A 17,627-nucleotide genomic window follows, 5' to 3' on the forward strand; every position below is an offset into this window, starting at 1 on the left:
TCCAAAGCCCATATGTTTTGGCAATTTATACAGGTAGAAAGCAAACCAAGAGATAAGGAAGTTCAGAGTAACAAGGATGTTGAGAAATAACCTTGTATTTAGTGAATTCTGATCTCTACAATCTTTCAGTCAGTTACTACCTTTGGATAACAGATGTTAAGGACAGAAGAAAAAAGGGTATGAGTAACATTCCTACAGCATGTTGGTGGAAAAAAAAGCTGGGTTTTGACATCAGGCAGAATTTGATTCAATTCTAGCTTAACTACTTACTGACTCAACATATTCTAAATCAAAATCATTCAAGCATTCAATCTTATTGACTAACAGAATAATTTGAGAGATTTCCACAGTTATTTGGCTTAGAATTTGTGATATTACTCAACATCAATATAGAAATGTTATTAAAAGTCTAGAAAATTATATAATTCAAGCATCCTATATTAGTTTATAGTTTGGCTTGTACAGTATGTATACCCTTCCACTTTTTAAATAAACTTTTCATTCAAGTATAAAATATTCACACATTTATCTACTTTAATTTGATTACTGCTATTCAAGATGTGATTTTTAAAATACTACTGTCAATGTTTAGATAGTTGAAGTATAAAATCAATAGAATCTTAGCCCCAAATAGAATTTCACTTCATTACTGATCTTCTCTGTAACAGATGAAGAGACATGAATGTGCAAAACAAGAGACATTGAATTTGCTCTTTCTTCATGAGATGCTATTAATAAATGCTAAAAGGATACAAAATCATACTTCACATTTGAAAAGAGAAGTGAAAGAGATTCTTGCACGCAAGTATTAAAATTATTCTCATAAATTTTAACTGAAACCTTGGAACTCAAATGTCACTTATATAGCAGCAGGATTATCATTTTATAAATCTGATTTTTATCAAATCAGTATCACAGAAGTACATTTAGTAATTTATATAAGGAATCTTAAATTTTAATGTAAGTCTGAGAAATTATTCCTTCAAAGAATTGACTACTGTTGAAAACTAGAAAGGCTGCCAATAAAACTATGCTAGCATATAAATCTTGAGGTTGAATATAAAAGGAAAAATTAGAGGAAACGGAAGAGACTTTACACACAAAGGTAAGGGCTCTCTACCATTTGCTGAGTCTGTGATCAACAGCACCTTCGTTCCTGTACCTATAGACAACATAATTTTCAAATTTTTCTTTTATGATTAATTCAGGAACGGCTCGGATATATCATAGGTAGAAAAATTATACTTACAGAGGATGGCTGGATAAGAGGAAAACAATCTTTAAAAATTAAATAATTATATTTAAAAGTAGCAATTTTCATTTACTGAATTGACTAAGGTGTTAAAGAGAATTAATACAAATTAGCATTGGTAAAAATTTTAGAAGTAGAGTGTAAAACCAGAAGACAATTCTGGAGTATACATTTTAATATACATGTACTTACCTAGAGATTTCAGTTCCAGAAATTTAAGAAAATAATCAAGGTAACGGTGCAAAGATGTATGTACAAGGAAGTTCAATTATATATTGTTTAGTGTAAACTACCTATATATCTACCCCAAGGAGTGGAATAATCAAACTTATTTATTCATTTCATTATGGTATCATTCACTCAATATTTTTCAGCATCTACTACATGGCAGGTCAAGTTTTTGGGAACTGGAGTAAAGGTCACCCTTGTTATGCCTCAGCAAATAACTTGGCTGCATTGTGCTTCTGCCCTAGGGATCTGTGGAAGTTTGAACTTAAAGGGTGACTTAAGATATTTGGTGGAAGAAATTTCAAAGCATCAAAGTGTTCAAGAAGTTGCCTGGTTGCTTCTAACAATGTATGCTCAGAGGCAGGAACAAAGAAATGGCTTTAAGTTGGAATTCATATTTAAGAGGGAAACAGAACATAAGTTTGAAAATTTCGCAGCCCTAGCCAGAAAAGAAAAAGCCCATTTTCAGGGGAAGAATCTAAATGGGCTATTGGGCAACCACTTGCTAGAGAGATTTGTGTGACTAAAAGGGAGCCAGGAGCTGACAGCCAAGACAGTGAAGAAAAGGCCTGGAAGGTATTTCAGAGCTATATGAGGCAGCCCCTCTCCTCATACGCCCTGATGCCTAAAAGGAAAGAATGCTCACTGCCCTGTGCCATGCCAGCAGGCTGCAACTTGCATCCAGCTGCTCCAGTTCCACCCTCAGCTCAAAGGGGTGGAGGTAAAGCTCACATCACAGCTCCAGAGGGCACAAGCCATAAGCCCTGGCAGTTTATAGATGGTCTCACGTCTGCAGATGCTCAGAAGGCAAGCATGAAGGAGGTTTGGAGGCCTCCACCTAGATTTAAGAGGATGTATGGAAAAGCCTAGTGCCCAGGCAGGAGCCTGCTACACAGGCCAGGCCCCCACAGATATTCTACTAGGGCAGTGCATAGAGGAAATGTGGGGTTAGAACCCCCACACAGAGTCCCCACCTGGATACTGCCTAGTGAAGCTAGTGGAGGGGGGGCTGCAACCCTTCAGACCCAAGGATGGTAGATTCACCAGTAGCTTGCAAACTCTGCCTGGAAAACCCAGAGGTACTCAACCCCAACCCATGACAGCAGCCACATGGATTGCATCCTGCAAAGTTAGAGGGCTGGAGCTGCCCAAGGCCTAGGGAGCCCACCAGGATGTACGTCAGGATGTGGGACATGGAGTCAAGGATTACATGACAGCTTTAAGATTTAGTGCCTGCCTTACTGTGTTTCAGACTTGCATGGGGCCTGTTACCCTTTTCTTTTGGCCAATTTCTCCCTTTGGTAACAGGAATGTTTACCCAATGCCTGCACCATCTCTGTATCTCGGAAGTAAATAACTTGTTTTGATTTTACAGGCTTATAAGTGGAAGCAGCTGAGTCTCAGATGGCACTGAGGACATTGGACTTGATGTCAGAATGAGTTAAGACAAGGGGAAGAAATTATTGTAATTTCCAATGTGAGAAGGACATAAGATTTTGGGGACTAGGAATAGAATGATATGGTTTGGGTATTTGTCCCCCCCAAATCTCATGTTGAAATGCAATTCGCAGGGGCCTCCCTTACTCTCTTGCTTCTGCTCTCACTATGTGACATGCCTGTTCCAGCTTCACCTTCCATCATGGCTGTAAGGTTCCTGAGGCACTCACCAGAAGCCAAGCAGATGTTAGCGCTATGCTTGTACAGCTTGCAGAGCCATGAACCAACTAAACCTCTTTTTTTAATAAATTACCCAGCCTCAGGTATTTCCTTATAGTAACACAAAAACAGCCTAACACATAAAATTGGTACATACCAGTAATTTTATTTATTTACATGTAAGAACACATAACTTAATGGGAGAAGGATCTAAGATACCCTTTATAGTACAATAAATGTTTTTAAAAATATATCTGTATATAAATATATGCATTAAAAAATAATATATATTAAACTGTTAGCAGAATTATGGGCCATTTTCCCTTTCCACTTTCATTTTTCTAAAGTATTTGAACTCTTTTATAATGACCATATAGGATTTTTTTTTAACTTTAAACATACAGCTTTCCATTTGGGACAAAAGTTTAAAGCCACAAAAAAGACAGTCATATTGATTTGAAGTGGCATTTGGAGAGCAGTCCCTGACATTAAATTTTACAGTATCTCCAAAAATATTTACAAAGACACAGAAAGAGAAAAATTCTTAATGAAGTTGCAAACTAACAATAACTTTATATCACAAATTGGGAGTAAAGTTTACTTACTATAAAACCTATGCTGTTCAACTTAGAATCATAACTGACAGTCAACCTTACCACTTAAAACAAGAACGTGCTAGTAAAAAAAGAAGAGTAAACTGATTCTTCATCTCTCCCATACCTCCATGGTTCAAAAATATCTATGGTCTGGATCTGCCCCGAAACTTTATAGATACAATATTAAAATGTGAATGAAGGCCAAGAGTGGTAGCTCATGCCAGTAATCCCAGCACTCTGGGAGACAGAGGCAGGCAGATTGCTTGAGCTCAGGAGTTTGAGTCCAGCCTGGGCAACACAGCAAGGCCCCGTCTCTACAAAAAATACAAAAAATCAGCTGAGCATGGTGGTTTGCACCTGTAGTCCCATCTACTCAGGAGGCTGAGGCAGAAGTACAACTCAAACCTGGGAAGCAGAGGTTGCAGTGAGACTGTACCACTGCACTCTAGCCTGGGCACTAGAGCGAGACTCTGTCTCAGAAAAATAAAATAAATTAAAACAAAATAAAATATGAGCTATATATCTGGAGGAAAGTGACAGCAATCATTACCACCCTAAACGAGTATAACTTTCTCCCAGTACTCCCTTTTCAACAAGTAAATAAAACTACCATTAAGAAGAATTTTAAGAAATTGGGACAATGAGAATACCACATAGTAAAGAAAGGCAACTTTGATGACCTAAATATATTATAATTGAAAAAAAGAAAAACAAACCAAGTGTGTAGCTCAACCACAGACAGAAGAAAATACATAAATGCAAAACGTATTAGGTTAGAATTAAAAAGCAGAATAAATTTATCAGTCATTTCTTTAGAAAAAGATAAAAACCTAATCTGGAAAAACTGAAAGAAAATGAAAACTAAAGAAAATCTAGGAAGGAGAAACATACCTACAGAGAGGAAAAAATTAAAATATTTGTATTACTATAAATAACCTATGTAAAAACAAATTATATGCTTAAATAAGAAAAAACCATTGACCAATGTTGATAAGAGGTCACAAACCCAAGAGTATATGCCTAAAGTTCACAAAAGGAAAAAAAAAATTATTAACTTTACCCTGTATACAGAGAGAGGCGGGGAGAATGTTTCTGTAAGGCTGCAGAATTGTTTTACCCTACTTACAAGCCAGTAAGTTAGCTTTTTACTGTTTCATGGATTATGGCAACAGACAGAAACTTCTCAGTCAGAAACAAAGAACTTGATACTTGTGGCACAGCAAGCAACATGAGCATTAGTATGTTTACATGGGTTCCCCATGGCCCCACATCCCATAGGGAGAAGATGGACCCACAAGAATTCTACACAGGCAGTGGGTATGGATCACATCTAACGAACACTGAGTGTGGGAAACCCATCATTTAATAACAAGCAGTAAGTAAGCTGTCCTTTGTCCCATGGGGAAACATTAACTTATCCCTCAAAGTCACTTACTGAAAACACCCTGAGAAAAGGCCATGGTAAAGAGCAGTCAGGGCTTCACACAGTCTTGGCATAGTCAGCTTGTCTCTATTCACACTTATCAGGGAATGGGTTTATAATATGTACATCTATAGGAGTACACCAGACTGTCAGATGGGCAAGTGTAAATTACTTTTGCAGTGTGTAAGCCCCAAGGAGTGCTATTTTTAATCTGCCCATCTGTAGTCTTCCAAGTGGCAGACCAGACAGGTAGGCCATTGGCAACAGCAGAAGAGTCAGTATAAATGTATTATATTTCATCAAGGGGTCAGATTTTGTTCAGGGAGAGGATGACGGCCTTGAGTTCTGCCCACTGAGTAGAGTGACCACTTCGGCTTTTGGTTTTACAAGGCTGATGCCTGGTGGAATGGTAGCAGAGGCAGTCCAAAGATCCCACCAGCTGTTAACTTAGTTAAACATACCAGCAGCCTGGCCCAGGCATTTAGGGAAACCACTGTGAATTGAGGGCCCTTTTGAGCCAGTGACCTTACTTCAGGTAGTGAAATGGGTTCACTCCCAAAAGAGCAGCTGCCACTTTTTCACATATACCTGGTATCATGCTAGGGCCAAGAAGCTGTGCTTTTGAATATATAATTTCCATTTGAGCAGAGAGGCTTGTTGGGTCCCTTTCACCTTGCCAGACACTGACTCCTAGTTGAACTACGTGAAAATGTAAATGTCATATGGTAGAGTCACAAGGCCTCCATGGGTCAGGCGTTCAGTTTCAACAAGAGCTTAGCAGCAGCTTAAGAACTGCTCATTTTAAAAAGGGGTGTGTACTAAGTGGCTGAGTCAGGCAGGTGGCACCATTGTACTTGGAAACAGTCTCTCTGGGTGGTCCAGCAGCTATGAAGTCTATATAAAGTTGTGATTGTCCTTTCTCTTCCTGGGATTGATTCTTTGTTTCTGCTGGGCCACCTGGGAGTGTCTATGTGTGGTAGTCTCTGAATGAGAGTTTCCCTCTGGGCTTCACAAACACTGACAGCATTCACAGTGTAAGCATGTAAAATACCAATACCAGTTATATAATCAGAGCCAAAACAATAATCCATTAAATCAGACAAATTTGAGTGCCTTTTCCTTAGGAGCACAGATCAAGGAACATGTATTGGACTACAACACAATCAGGAGACTGCTATCACCCACCAAGAGCACAGGGAGAAAGAGGCGGGCAGTGGGAAGAAATGTTAAGTGTTGACCCTTTTTCTTCTTGACCCATGGGCCCTTAGGAACTTCCTCTTCCAGAAGCTATGTGTCAGTCAACATCCCACCCATAGCAGTCTCCAAAACTATCAAGAACTGCAAAAATCTAAGGTATGATTTTACCTGACTTACAAACTAATAAGTTAGCCTTTTATTCTTTTATGGGTTCTGATAGAAGACATAAGACTCCTGGGTCAAAGACAAACGACTTTATTGCTCATGACATAGAGCAAGCAGTATAAGCATTATTATGCTTGCCCCCAAAGTCCCACGGGGGGTGACAAAATACGGACTTAGATGGATCCTACAGAGTTGGCATATGTTTCCATTAAGGAACACTGGGCTTGGGGAAGCACTGTTTTATAGTAAGCAATAAAACATGCTTGCTCCCTGCCCCCAATCCCAAAGGCAAACATTACCTCATTCCTCAAGGGTGCTCACTGCAAATACAACCCTGAGAAATGGCCCAGGTAAAGAGTGGTCAGGACCTGGCATTTTTTGCTGGTCAGACCAAGAAAGAACATGCAAGGACTCACAGGGCCCGTGGCAGATTGACTTTCCTAATAGTTTGATGTTAATTTCTTTTGTAACCTTCAAGGTACATTAGTTTCTATAATTTTAAAATTTGACATCAGAAATCAATGACAATAAATTTTAAACATTACAAAATTTCCTTTAAAAGATGCACTAGGAAAGGAAAAAATATACACTAGTGTTAACAATTTTATAGTGAGTCTAATAATGCCATAAAGGAATAGATAATTCCTATATTAACTCATTCAGAATAAGAATAACATGGCTGCCTAAGTCACTATATGAAAGTACAATGACTGATAAAAATTAAAGATGTCAAATAATTTCAATACATGTACAGTTATTCATTTATTAAAGCAGAAACATGAAAACAAAATGAAAGCAATCTAATTCAAAAGCAAATTAAGATAATCTCACACCATTAATAACCAGTAGTTTTCCTCAGAACTGAAAAGAAGGTATATTTCAAAGTATTTTGTAATACATTAGTATGTCCAATGAGAAAAACCTTGTATCCATCTCAATCGATGAAAAAATAATTGATAAAATAAAGCAATTATTTCTGCCTTTAAGTTTTAAAAGCAGGTATGAACAGAGAAACATACCATGTTATCTGATAAGAGATTCAATACAACACAGATGTAAATTTTTCTTAAATTAACCAATACTTTTAACATAATTCTAACAAGGCTTTTGGGGAACGGGAGCTTGGGGAGGAAAAGGATTCCAATGTTAATTTAAAAACATCAACAAACACAAGGAGCTAAGGCATTCTGCAGGAAAAAGAGCCACAATGAAGAAGAAATCCTCCTGTCAGAAACTGGATAATAAAGCAGCAAATATTAAAACAGTATGACACTACTATAAGAAATACATAATGGAGCAGAACAAAGAGCTACGAAATAGACCATAACATAAATATAATGAATACAATTGACTAGCTACCTGAGGAAAAAAATCTGGTTGGATTCTACCTTTTGATGAAAATAAATTACAGATAGATTAAAAGTTTAATGTAAAATAAAAGGAAAAACTTTAAGAAAGCTACAGAAATAATTAGTAAAATCTTCCAATCAGGTTCGGGAAAAACTGTTAGTATAAAAACAATATAGAAGTCACATTCACAGGAAAATTCGGCTACATAAAAATAGAAGCCTTTTGTATATTAAAATCAATACAAGTATAAGAAAACGTTAGAAATGGTTTAACAAGTGAGAAGTATTAATATGCATAAATATATATTACTGTTTAATAGAGCTCTTTCAAAATTAATGAAACTACTTTATTTTTAAATTATAATCAGGCAATAAAAATATACTGGCAGTATTACTCTAAAAAATCACTAATAAAGTAATAATTTACTTCTGATTTGCCATTTCTTAATTACTTTCAAAAAAGCAAAAAAATAAAAAGTTTTGTATATAGGAAGCAACCGCATCTATTGTTTTGATTACTTTCTTATTCCCCAGGTATATATTCAGTTTATATTTAAAGAGATATAAACCAAATACATTCATAGTTTTGCATGTTTATTTCAAAAAACAAGTTATGCTTATATGAAACATTTCATATATTTTATGTTATTTTGGCACAATTTATATGCCAAAATCAAAAGCTAATCAAGACAAAACATTCTCAGACATATTAAGGTTTTCAATACAAATCACATTCTTGAATATACGACGTCTTAGAATATTAAAATTTTATTATAAGAAGTTTCTGCTATTGAACTGTCCTCTTTATAACCACTTCTTTCATTATAGGCTATTATTAATTTACCTTGAAGCAGCTTTCTTCAGCAGCTTTTTAATCTCATTAATTTTACAGGTGTGCTTCTTATGGATAACCACAAATGCATTACAACCATCTGGTGGTGGCTCATCAGCTGCAATCTAAGATTTCAAAGATTATATTTAGCTACAGTAGTTGATAATTACAAAACAATTTTAAAACCCTCACACATTACTTTGATTAAAGTAACTCATCAACTACTATTAAGTCATTGCTCCAATTAAAGTGAAAAACATCTATATGTATGCAGAATCTAAGAAATATTTTAATAAAATCAACTTTATCCTAGGAAAGGCATGCTTCAAAGTTATTGAAAAAATTCTATTAAAATTTTTATGATACTTCATTTCAATGATTTGTCCCCATAATTTCCTTATCCCAAATAACTATAAAAATTACAGAATATATTCAATTACATTATAATAAATGACAACAATAATAACATAATCAATGATAGGCTATGGAACCAACTATAAACTTGTAGATCATTTTGAACTAAAGATGTTCATATTAAAGAGCTCTATGTACATTGCTAGCATGCCTCTTTGTCCAATACAGTTTGGATATTTTTACACACCTGCTGAAACATCTGAATAGCTGGGGAGTATGCCCTTATAGAGAAAGCAAACTTTAAGAGGTTGATGTGTAAATTGTCTAGAAACTGTCCAGCTTTCTTCAGGATTAAGTTGTAATAAGAATAATCTGATTCTACAAAAAGAAGTCAAAAGAAAATAATGTTAGTATTTTATACACTACACATTGGCACATCTTCCACTGTAAAGCTAACTTAATGTCATATAATCATACCTGAAGTTTGGTTATGGATAATGCTAGAGAAAAATGGAAAAACCAAGATCTCAGTTCTATAATCAACTTCATTTTGGATCTTCCAGTAATATCCAAGTAATCAACATGAGACCAGGTAAAAATAATCTTGCCATTAAAATCTATTTGGAAACACCAGCATTTCAGACCAACTTACTCCAAAGTTGTGGGGTTATATTACAAGGATAAGATATAAGTCCTACCTACAAGTTGGAAATTAAGAACAGCAGAAAAGTTATAGAATATGATTGTTAATGAATTTTAAAGTACCTGTATGAATCAATTCTACTGAGATTTAGTGCCGATAGCCAAGTATAATTAGTGTATCCAGAATACTTTTAGGAGACAAAATTTGAACCAGGTCTTCAAAAGTAAATGTCATCTTGTCTGGAACTTGAACAAACTAACCTGAGCTACAAGTTGCCTACTATAAACCCTATTCAAAGATCTCAAAGACACAAAGGAGAAGGAGGGATCCTAGAATTTAATTTAAAATTCTCCAACACCCCTGGGGAGACAGAGATCACTTGAATGGGAGAAGGCAGAAAAGTGCAGCTTAGAGCTGAAGAAGACCTGGTGGCACTAACGGGGATAAGCAGGGGTGGGAAGAACTATCTGTGCCCCTTTCCTTTCTCTACTCTTCTCTAGGTATAATCACCGACTGCATTGTGTCAGAAAACTGTAATGCATTCCAGGGCCAGCCAGAGATGGTAAGGTACTAATAGGGCAGCTCTGGAGTCCATTCGGTACAGGCATCCACAGAGGCTGGCCTCTAGACATTCTCCGATAATGTATTCTCCTCTACGTCCTGGCACTGGGTTATCAAGTGACGGACATTTCTCCCACAAAAGAACAGAGTTGGGGTAGATGAAGAGCAGTTCCCTGTGGATATCTGATGTGAGAGGGATAACAAGAAGAATGTGGTTAAACCAGGTTGCAACACCAGATACTCTCTTTCCGAGAGGAGGAAAAGGATGTTCTGACCGGAAGGAGACATTTTGGGGTTGGCTGGGAGACTGAGTTGTTTGCTGATTGTGACAATGTTTACTATTTGCTCCAAAAGTGCTGGGTCCTTGACCCTCAGTTCCTCTCTTTACCACAACCCATTCAGGATACAGGTGTTACCTGGCCCTCCAAGTTGTCGTCTGGGAACTGAGGCTCAGGCAACCAGTGCAAATATGTGGACACTGTGGTTATTGCTTTTGTTATATGAAATAAAGCCTTCTGTCTCTGAATCAGGGGTCTCAGGTCTTCTGTCAGCATCCATGAAACTAATCTGTCATCTTTGCAAATAGGGTAACATCTCAGACCCTTCACAGTACTTGACAGATCTGACAACAAAATGGAATGCTGACAAGATACGTGGATTTCTGGAGAATAAAAGGCCCAGTCCTATGGTCCAATTAACAGCATTTGAGGAGAGTGCTTGAGAAGTAACAATGGACATTCTGACAAAACTGTACAGTCAATCAGGTAATGAGTCATCTTAATTTTGCTGCCTATTAATGAAGAGAAGAAGAAAGGGTTATAGGCCAAGGGAAATAAGTTCAAAAATATCTCCCAAACAATGTCTCAGTGGCATCTTACGACTAAATTCCTCCTATAGTCCATCTTGCCAATATTAGATCCTTTCAAAGATGACAATAAAAAGTCTCAGAGTTTAGTTCGATAGGTCCTGGCTGATATAAAGAAGCTATGAATCACTCAGGAGATTTCCTCTGGTCAGTTATAGTCTTTCAGCTCTGATCCAAGAATCTTATGTTGTCCATCTGATTCCTGAAACTGTGGCAAGCTAAGTTTTTAGCTTGCAAACAGGGTAAAAATTCCAGCCCCTTCACAGCTCTTGACAAAAAGCTCAGAAATGAGATGACCAAAAAAAGAGGGAGATACGAGAAGTTTTCTGAAAGAATACAAATAAGAACTAGAAAGAAAATAATACTAGAAAACACAAACTAAATTAGAAGGAGCACAAGAGTAAACAGACACCATGGAAAACAGAGCAGGAGAAACAGAATACACAGAGGAAAAGTGATAAAAGTGAAACAAATAAAAAGGAGAGAAGGGAAAAATGACTTGAGAGTAAATGACAAACACAGAAGTCAGGCAAAGTAGATTAATATGTGTATATTTGTAGACCCTAAGGCAGAAAAATCAAGTAAATGGAAGAGAATAATTAAAGAAAGCTATAATTCAAGAAAACCTTCCAGAATTAAAAAGAGTAATGAACTTACATCCCTAAAACAAAAAAAAGACACAGAATGATCAGCATTGCAACATTCTCTAGTTTAAATAAAAAACAAAAATAAAAAAAAACCTCTGGGGCTCTAAAGTTAAAAATCAGAAGTTTAGAATTCACACATGAACAATTAAGTACGTGAAGAACTCGAGGGCTATTTCTCCAAGAGTTATTCATGAGGCATCAACCAGAGAGCAAACTTTATATAACCAAGAAATAATTGGAGAAATTGCAGCATAAAGTCTGATTGTGAGCTCTATATCATCTCTAGATCAATTCACAAAAAAAGTCATTTAAAAGTATTTGTATAATTGTTTAAATTTGGTGCCTCTTATTAAGCTATAAACCATGAAGGAAAGCATCTTTTCTATCATAGTTTTTCAACTGTACATTTCTACACCTGGCACACAAAATAGGCATTCAATAAATTTCTTTAATATTTAATAGATATTATAAATAAGTTTCTTCATTCTAAACAATATTTTCCTAATCCAGCAACTTTAAACAATTGACATATGAGAATAAGCATTGGCTCTTTCACTCTTACTTCTTTAACAAACTATAGATGATTTCTCAGAACTTGGGAGAAACGGTGAGTTTTCCTCCAAGAATCAAAAAATAATGCAAATAAGATTCGCATTCAACAGTAAAAACAAAATAGAAAATAAATATTATTTTAAAAAATATTCTTAAAAATACATTATACTTACAAGGACAGCAAGAAAATAAAAATTAATGTAATAACATCTAAAATATGACTACATCAGTCAAAGGATTGGTCAACCATGAAAGCAGAGAAAAGTCAAAAGAAATGTGAGTAGTGCCTGACAACAGATACCAAATTTTGTCAAGGTCACCATCAAGGTTGCCCCTTATGTAATACTGAATGTAGGATTCAGGAGTTTATAGAAAGTAAACTTTTATAATTTAGATATAACAAGCAAGATCATCTCTATTATGAAATGGATGCATTGGGCTATGTTGGCTGATTTGTTAAATAACTAAATCCATGCTCACCAACTAAAAATACCCCTTCAATATTCTCTGCCTTTATCTTTAACCTCAGTTTTTACTCAATTTTTGACTACCGGCACCTAATATTCAAAAATCATTCTTATTAAAAAAAAAATAAACAGCAGCTTCCACAGCCAGCTACTGACTCATCTTATTCCCTTCATAGTCAAAGGTCTTAAAAGATTTAACAGCACGTAGCTCTACGGGAAGGGGACATTTTGGGGGTGGAGACTGGGTTATTTGCTGATTGTGACAATTTGACAAGAAGCTCAGAAATTAGATGACCAAATAACAAAGAGATATATAAAGCTCTACTCACATCTTAACTTACTGAAGTCTTGATTACTATACCAGTGAAATGGTTCTCACCAAAGGCACTAATAATTTCTCTATTGTTAAAAGTAGTAGGTGCAGTATTTGATAACATCAATCACTTACAACTTAATATTCTCCTGGTTTTCATGATCTCATATTTTTACAGGATTTCAGCTACCACTAGAGGTAGTCTTCCTTAGTCTCTATTGTGTGCTGTTCTTCTTATCAGATTCCCTTAAACATTGCTGTTCTCAGGGTTCTGCCATTGGGCACTATTTTATTCTCATTCTGTACCTTCTCCCTATAACTTAAATTACCATTTTTCATGATCACTCTGAAATCCTACCCTTTATCCTAGAATTTTTTTTTAATCGAGATCTCTACTCATATATCAGCTTATCGATACACTTCTATTTTGATATTTCACACGCATTTCAAATGTGGCACATCCAAACTCCAATTACATTCTTCCCCCAAATCTGGTTCTTGGGTAAAAGTAACTACGTTAGAAAGTCTTAACATTTTTTGAAAATTTCTTCCATTAATAAAATACAAAAACAGCTTTATTTGTGTAAAAACCACTAAAATCTTCAAGGACTTTGAAAATGACATTGTTATACGCTGAGCAGCATGTGAAGAAGTAAAAATAAACAGAGATTTTGAAATCAGATAAATATTGAATGACATTTCTCACCTCACAAAACTACGTAGGTTAACTAATATGCCAGTTGAATCTTGAAGCATCAATAAATACATAAGTCTGGCAGAACCACATAAATTTTTTTAAACAGGCAATTCAACACTTAAAAAGTCTTAATTTGCTGGCATATAATATGAAGTGATTGCATTAAATGGTATAAAACTAGTACTTGAATTCAAAAAGTTAAATGTTCAATATTTACAATTTTTTTAGGCGGGTGGATCACCAAGACTTATTATTTAGTAAAGAGTATTTAGAAGGTCTCATGGAGATTCAACAACCTAAATTATTACAAGTAACAGAGGATTATTAAATGTTTCCTCTAAGATATCTTGAAAACAAATTCAGTAAAATCTGTTCATTAATATATTTCTCATTTGTACCATTCTTTTCCACACTTAACAAGGTCAGCAATAATATTACCACATGCATTAGACTCTGCCATTACAAATAAAGCCAACAGAATTACATTTTAAGAGTTAGTAATTTTTTTTTTTTTTTTTGAGTCAGAGTCTCACTCTGTTGCCCAGGCTACAGTCCAGAGGTGTGATCTCGGCTCACTGCAGCCTACACCTCCAGGGTTCAAGTGAGTTTTGTGCCTCAGCCTCCCAAGTAGCTGGATTACAGGCCTGCACCACCACGCCCAGCTAATTTTTGTATTTTCAGTAGAGACGGGGTTTCACAGTGTTGACCAGGCTGATCTCGAACTCCTGGCCTCAAGTGATCTGCCCACCTCAGCCTTCCAAAGTGCTGGGATTACCGGTGTGAGCCACTGTGCCCCATCAGTAATTCTTACTTTAATACAATTTAGGTTCAACCCTGAAAACACCTGACCTCCTTCAATATACGCTTGATGTAGAGTTTAGGTACTCCTGAGCTTATATTCCAACTTGTTAATGATCTGCCACCAGATTGTCCAGGTATATCATTTCATTTAGGTAGAAAATATGCTGATATAAGTAACTTAAAATGAATTCGAAATTTACAGGAGTAATTTTTAAGATTGCTTCTCCAATAAAAAATAGTACTGAATAAGGCCAAAAAGCATGTACTGAGAACATATATGGGACAGATATATTGAGGATTTTAGGTGAGAGTTCCTCCACACATTCCATCCCGGTCTCTTCTACTTGTTTTGTGCTCCCTACTACCTGACTAAATCTCATCATTCAAACTCAGCTCCAGCATTCACCACTGAAAATGCTGTCTTGCTCTCTCTCAAACACTGACTAGGTTCCTCTTTTATGTGTTTTCATGTTATGCACACCCCAATTAAAGCTCTTATCACCTAATAGTGTACATCACTGTTTTGCTGTCTCCTTCACTATATCATGAAGTCCTGAGGATGTAGATCACATTTATTCATCTTTATATTCCCATCATCTAAAGTACCGCCAGCATTTCTTATATATAAATAATTTTTTCAGGAAAAAATTTTGAAAGGAAAAATTATTTGCTTTGGAAATATTTCAGTTTAAAATGTTATTAAAAGCATGTCTGATCTCTTTATTTTTAAAATCTACTTTGTGAAATCACAAAATCACTGAACCTCAAGGCTACCTGAGCCAAACAGGCTTCAGTAAATGAGCATTTAAAACATCTGAAACTATAGTTTATCTTACATTGACACTCAGGAACAAAATAATAAACTATTTTAATCACCAACAGAAGATCTCTCTACATCTAAATGGCTAAAGATTTTACTCTTAAGGGATTCCAAATTCATGTCATCTATTCTAGTCCCTGCAGAGATAGGAAAATAATAAAATTTTCTTTACAATAATTAACCCCTTAGCCTCTGCTGTTAAAATCTCATTTCAATACCTTTAATCTACTGACCTACCCTAAGAAAAACAATAAACACTTTTTAATTCTGAGGAAGATATATGTATATATAGGTATAAATTCTCATATACATATAAAAACAGAAATTACTATTTTACAGATAGTGAAATGAGAGCATATTAATTACCTTTCTGAGGGTAAGTATTAAAAGTTTCTTTAATGGGTTAAGAGTCAAAGTATTCTGCCAATCAAAACACAATATACATGTCAGTATACATTTGTCCAAACTCATAGAATGTATAACAACAAGAGTGAACCCTAATGCAAACTATGGACCTTGGGTAATAAGGATCTGTCAAGATAGGTTCATCAACAGATATACATGTACCACACTAGTGAGGGATGTTGGTAACAAGGGAGGCTATTTATGTGTAGGGGAAGGGGGCATATAGGAAATCTGTACTTTCTGTCCAATTTTACTATGAACTTTTAACTATTCTAAAAACAAATTAAGTCTACTTTTAAAAAAGAAAAAAATGTGCTATTACTAGACACAAAATTATTATTTCAAAGAATTCTAGGTAAAAAGATAACTGTATCTTAACAATTTTTTGCGCGGGGAGACAAGGTCTCTCTCTGTCACTCAGGTTGCAGTGCAGTGGTACGAACACAGCTCAAACTCCTGGGCTCAAGTGATCCTCCGCCTCAGCCTCGCAAAATGCTGGGATTACAGGTGTAAGCCACCACACCTGGCCAATTTATTTATTTTTTTATTTTTCTTTTTTAGAAACAGGGTCTTGCTATACTGCCCAGGCTAGTCTCTGACTCCTGGGCTCAAGCAATTCACTGGCCTTGGGCCTTCGAAGTAGCTGCTACTACAGATGCACACCACCATGCCCAGCTAACAATTCTGATTTATTCTTGATGAGAATGCAATACCCAAACATGACTAATTATAAGAGGTGTCTTATAATAAAGTATTAAAACCTTATATTTGGAAACAGATGCTTAGAATGGTATCTATTAAAACATATTTTCAAATTTAATGTTAGATTTACTAACCCAGTGAAGTATTCACACTTAAGCATTACCATTAAAAAAAAAATTACAATATGTGTACATAAATACAAATCTTACAAGTTAAATTTTACACATCACCTACCTGTTTGCTTATAAATTGCTAATTCTTGCACAGTTTCCAAAAACTGCCAAAATTTTTCATTACTTTCTTCTGCCATAAATTCACTATTAAAAAATAGAAGTAATCAGTTAGTAGACGGAATTTAAAATGGTTTAGATACTATAAACTATACTCAAGAACCAAATTATATCTACAGCAAAAACAAAAACCCCTAAAAATTAATGTCAAATTACTAATTTCCATTTACTATAACACTGGAAAAAATATACACTGATAATTCTTACCTGAGATATCATTCTCAACTATAAACATATACTCATGTCAGGAAAAGGCTTCATGAGAAATTACTTCTGGCTTTTCCTTGTTCTTAGCAACAACTAAAACATTGACAGTTATTCTATCTTGCCATATTAAATGCCACTGAGAAATACAAGAATGATAATTAAGAGAGAACATTATATAAAGGTAAAAAGTAGAAAAAAAAGACCACCTGTTTTACATAAACAAAAATTGGTTCTATAAATATTTTACAGAAGTTATATTATCTATTGCCTTTACTTAATTGTGTAGAAAATCTTTTTTATTATTTAAAACAGAAAAGATCTTAATTTTAAAGATAGGAAATCAGTGTATTGCACAATGTCTTTGGCCATAGAGCCCAATGAAATTTCCATGGTATATAAGAAAAAATGGCCAAAGCCATTTAAAGCCTTTTAGAAATAATGAAATAAACGAAAGATTTAGTTCTGCACAGATCAAAACACTAGAGAGCTAAAACAAATAGGGTGAACTATTTAAGCTAGAAACAAAACAGCCACCAAACAGATGGTGCTGATTATCTGTTATTGCCCACCTTATCTTCCTCCCTAGCCTTAGTAAACTTAAACTA

The 17,627-nt window shown here is 35.3% G+C and overlaps 1 protein-coding gene across 12 annotated transcripts in view; it reads right to left on the reverse strand.

Moving 5' to 3' along the window:
- UGGT2 (UDP-glucose glycoprotein glucosyltransferase 2) overlaps positions 1-17,627 on the reverse strand; it is a 247,137-nt gene that overhangs the window by 213,680 nt on the left and 15,830 nt on the right. For all 12 annotated transcript variants that reach the window (XR_006693655.3, XR_012426465.1, XR_012426463.1 and 9 more), the window contains exons 2-4: positions 16,760-16,842; positions 9,300-9,430; positions 8,711-8,823 (exon numbers count right to left, since the gene is read on the reverse strand). Coding sequence is in view for 5 of the 12 variants with exons in the window: in XM_045377273.2 (XP_045233208.2) it covers positions 8,711-8,823; positions 9,300-9,430; positions 16,760-16,842 (327 nt within the window). In the remaining 7 variants the exon portion in view is untranslated. The remainder of the gene's footprint in view (positions 1-8,710; positions 8,824-9,299; positions 9,431-16,759; positions 16,843-17,627) is intronic.

This window comes from Macaca fascicularis, chromosome 17 (genome assembly GCF_037993035.2).
Source record: "Macaca fascicularis isolate 582-1 chromosome 17, T2T-MFA8v1.1".
Classification (NCBI taxonomy): domain Eukaryota; kingdom Metazoa; phylum Chordata; class Mammalia; order Primates; family Cercopithecidae; genus Macaca; species Macaca fascicularis.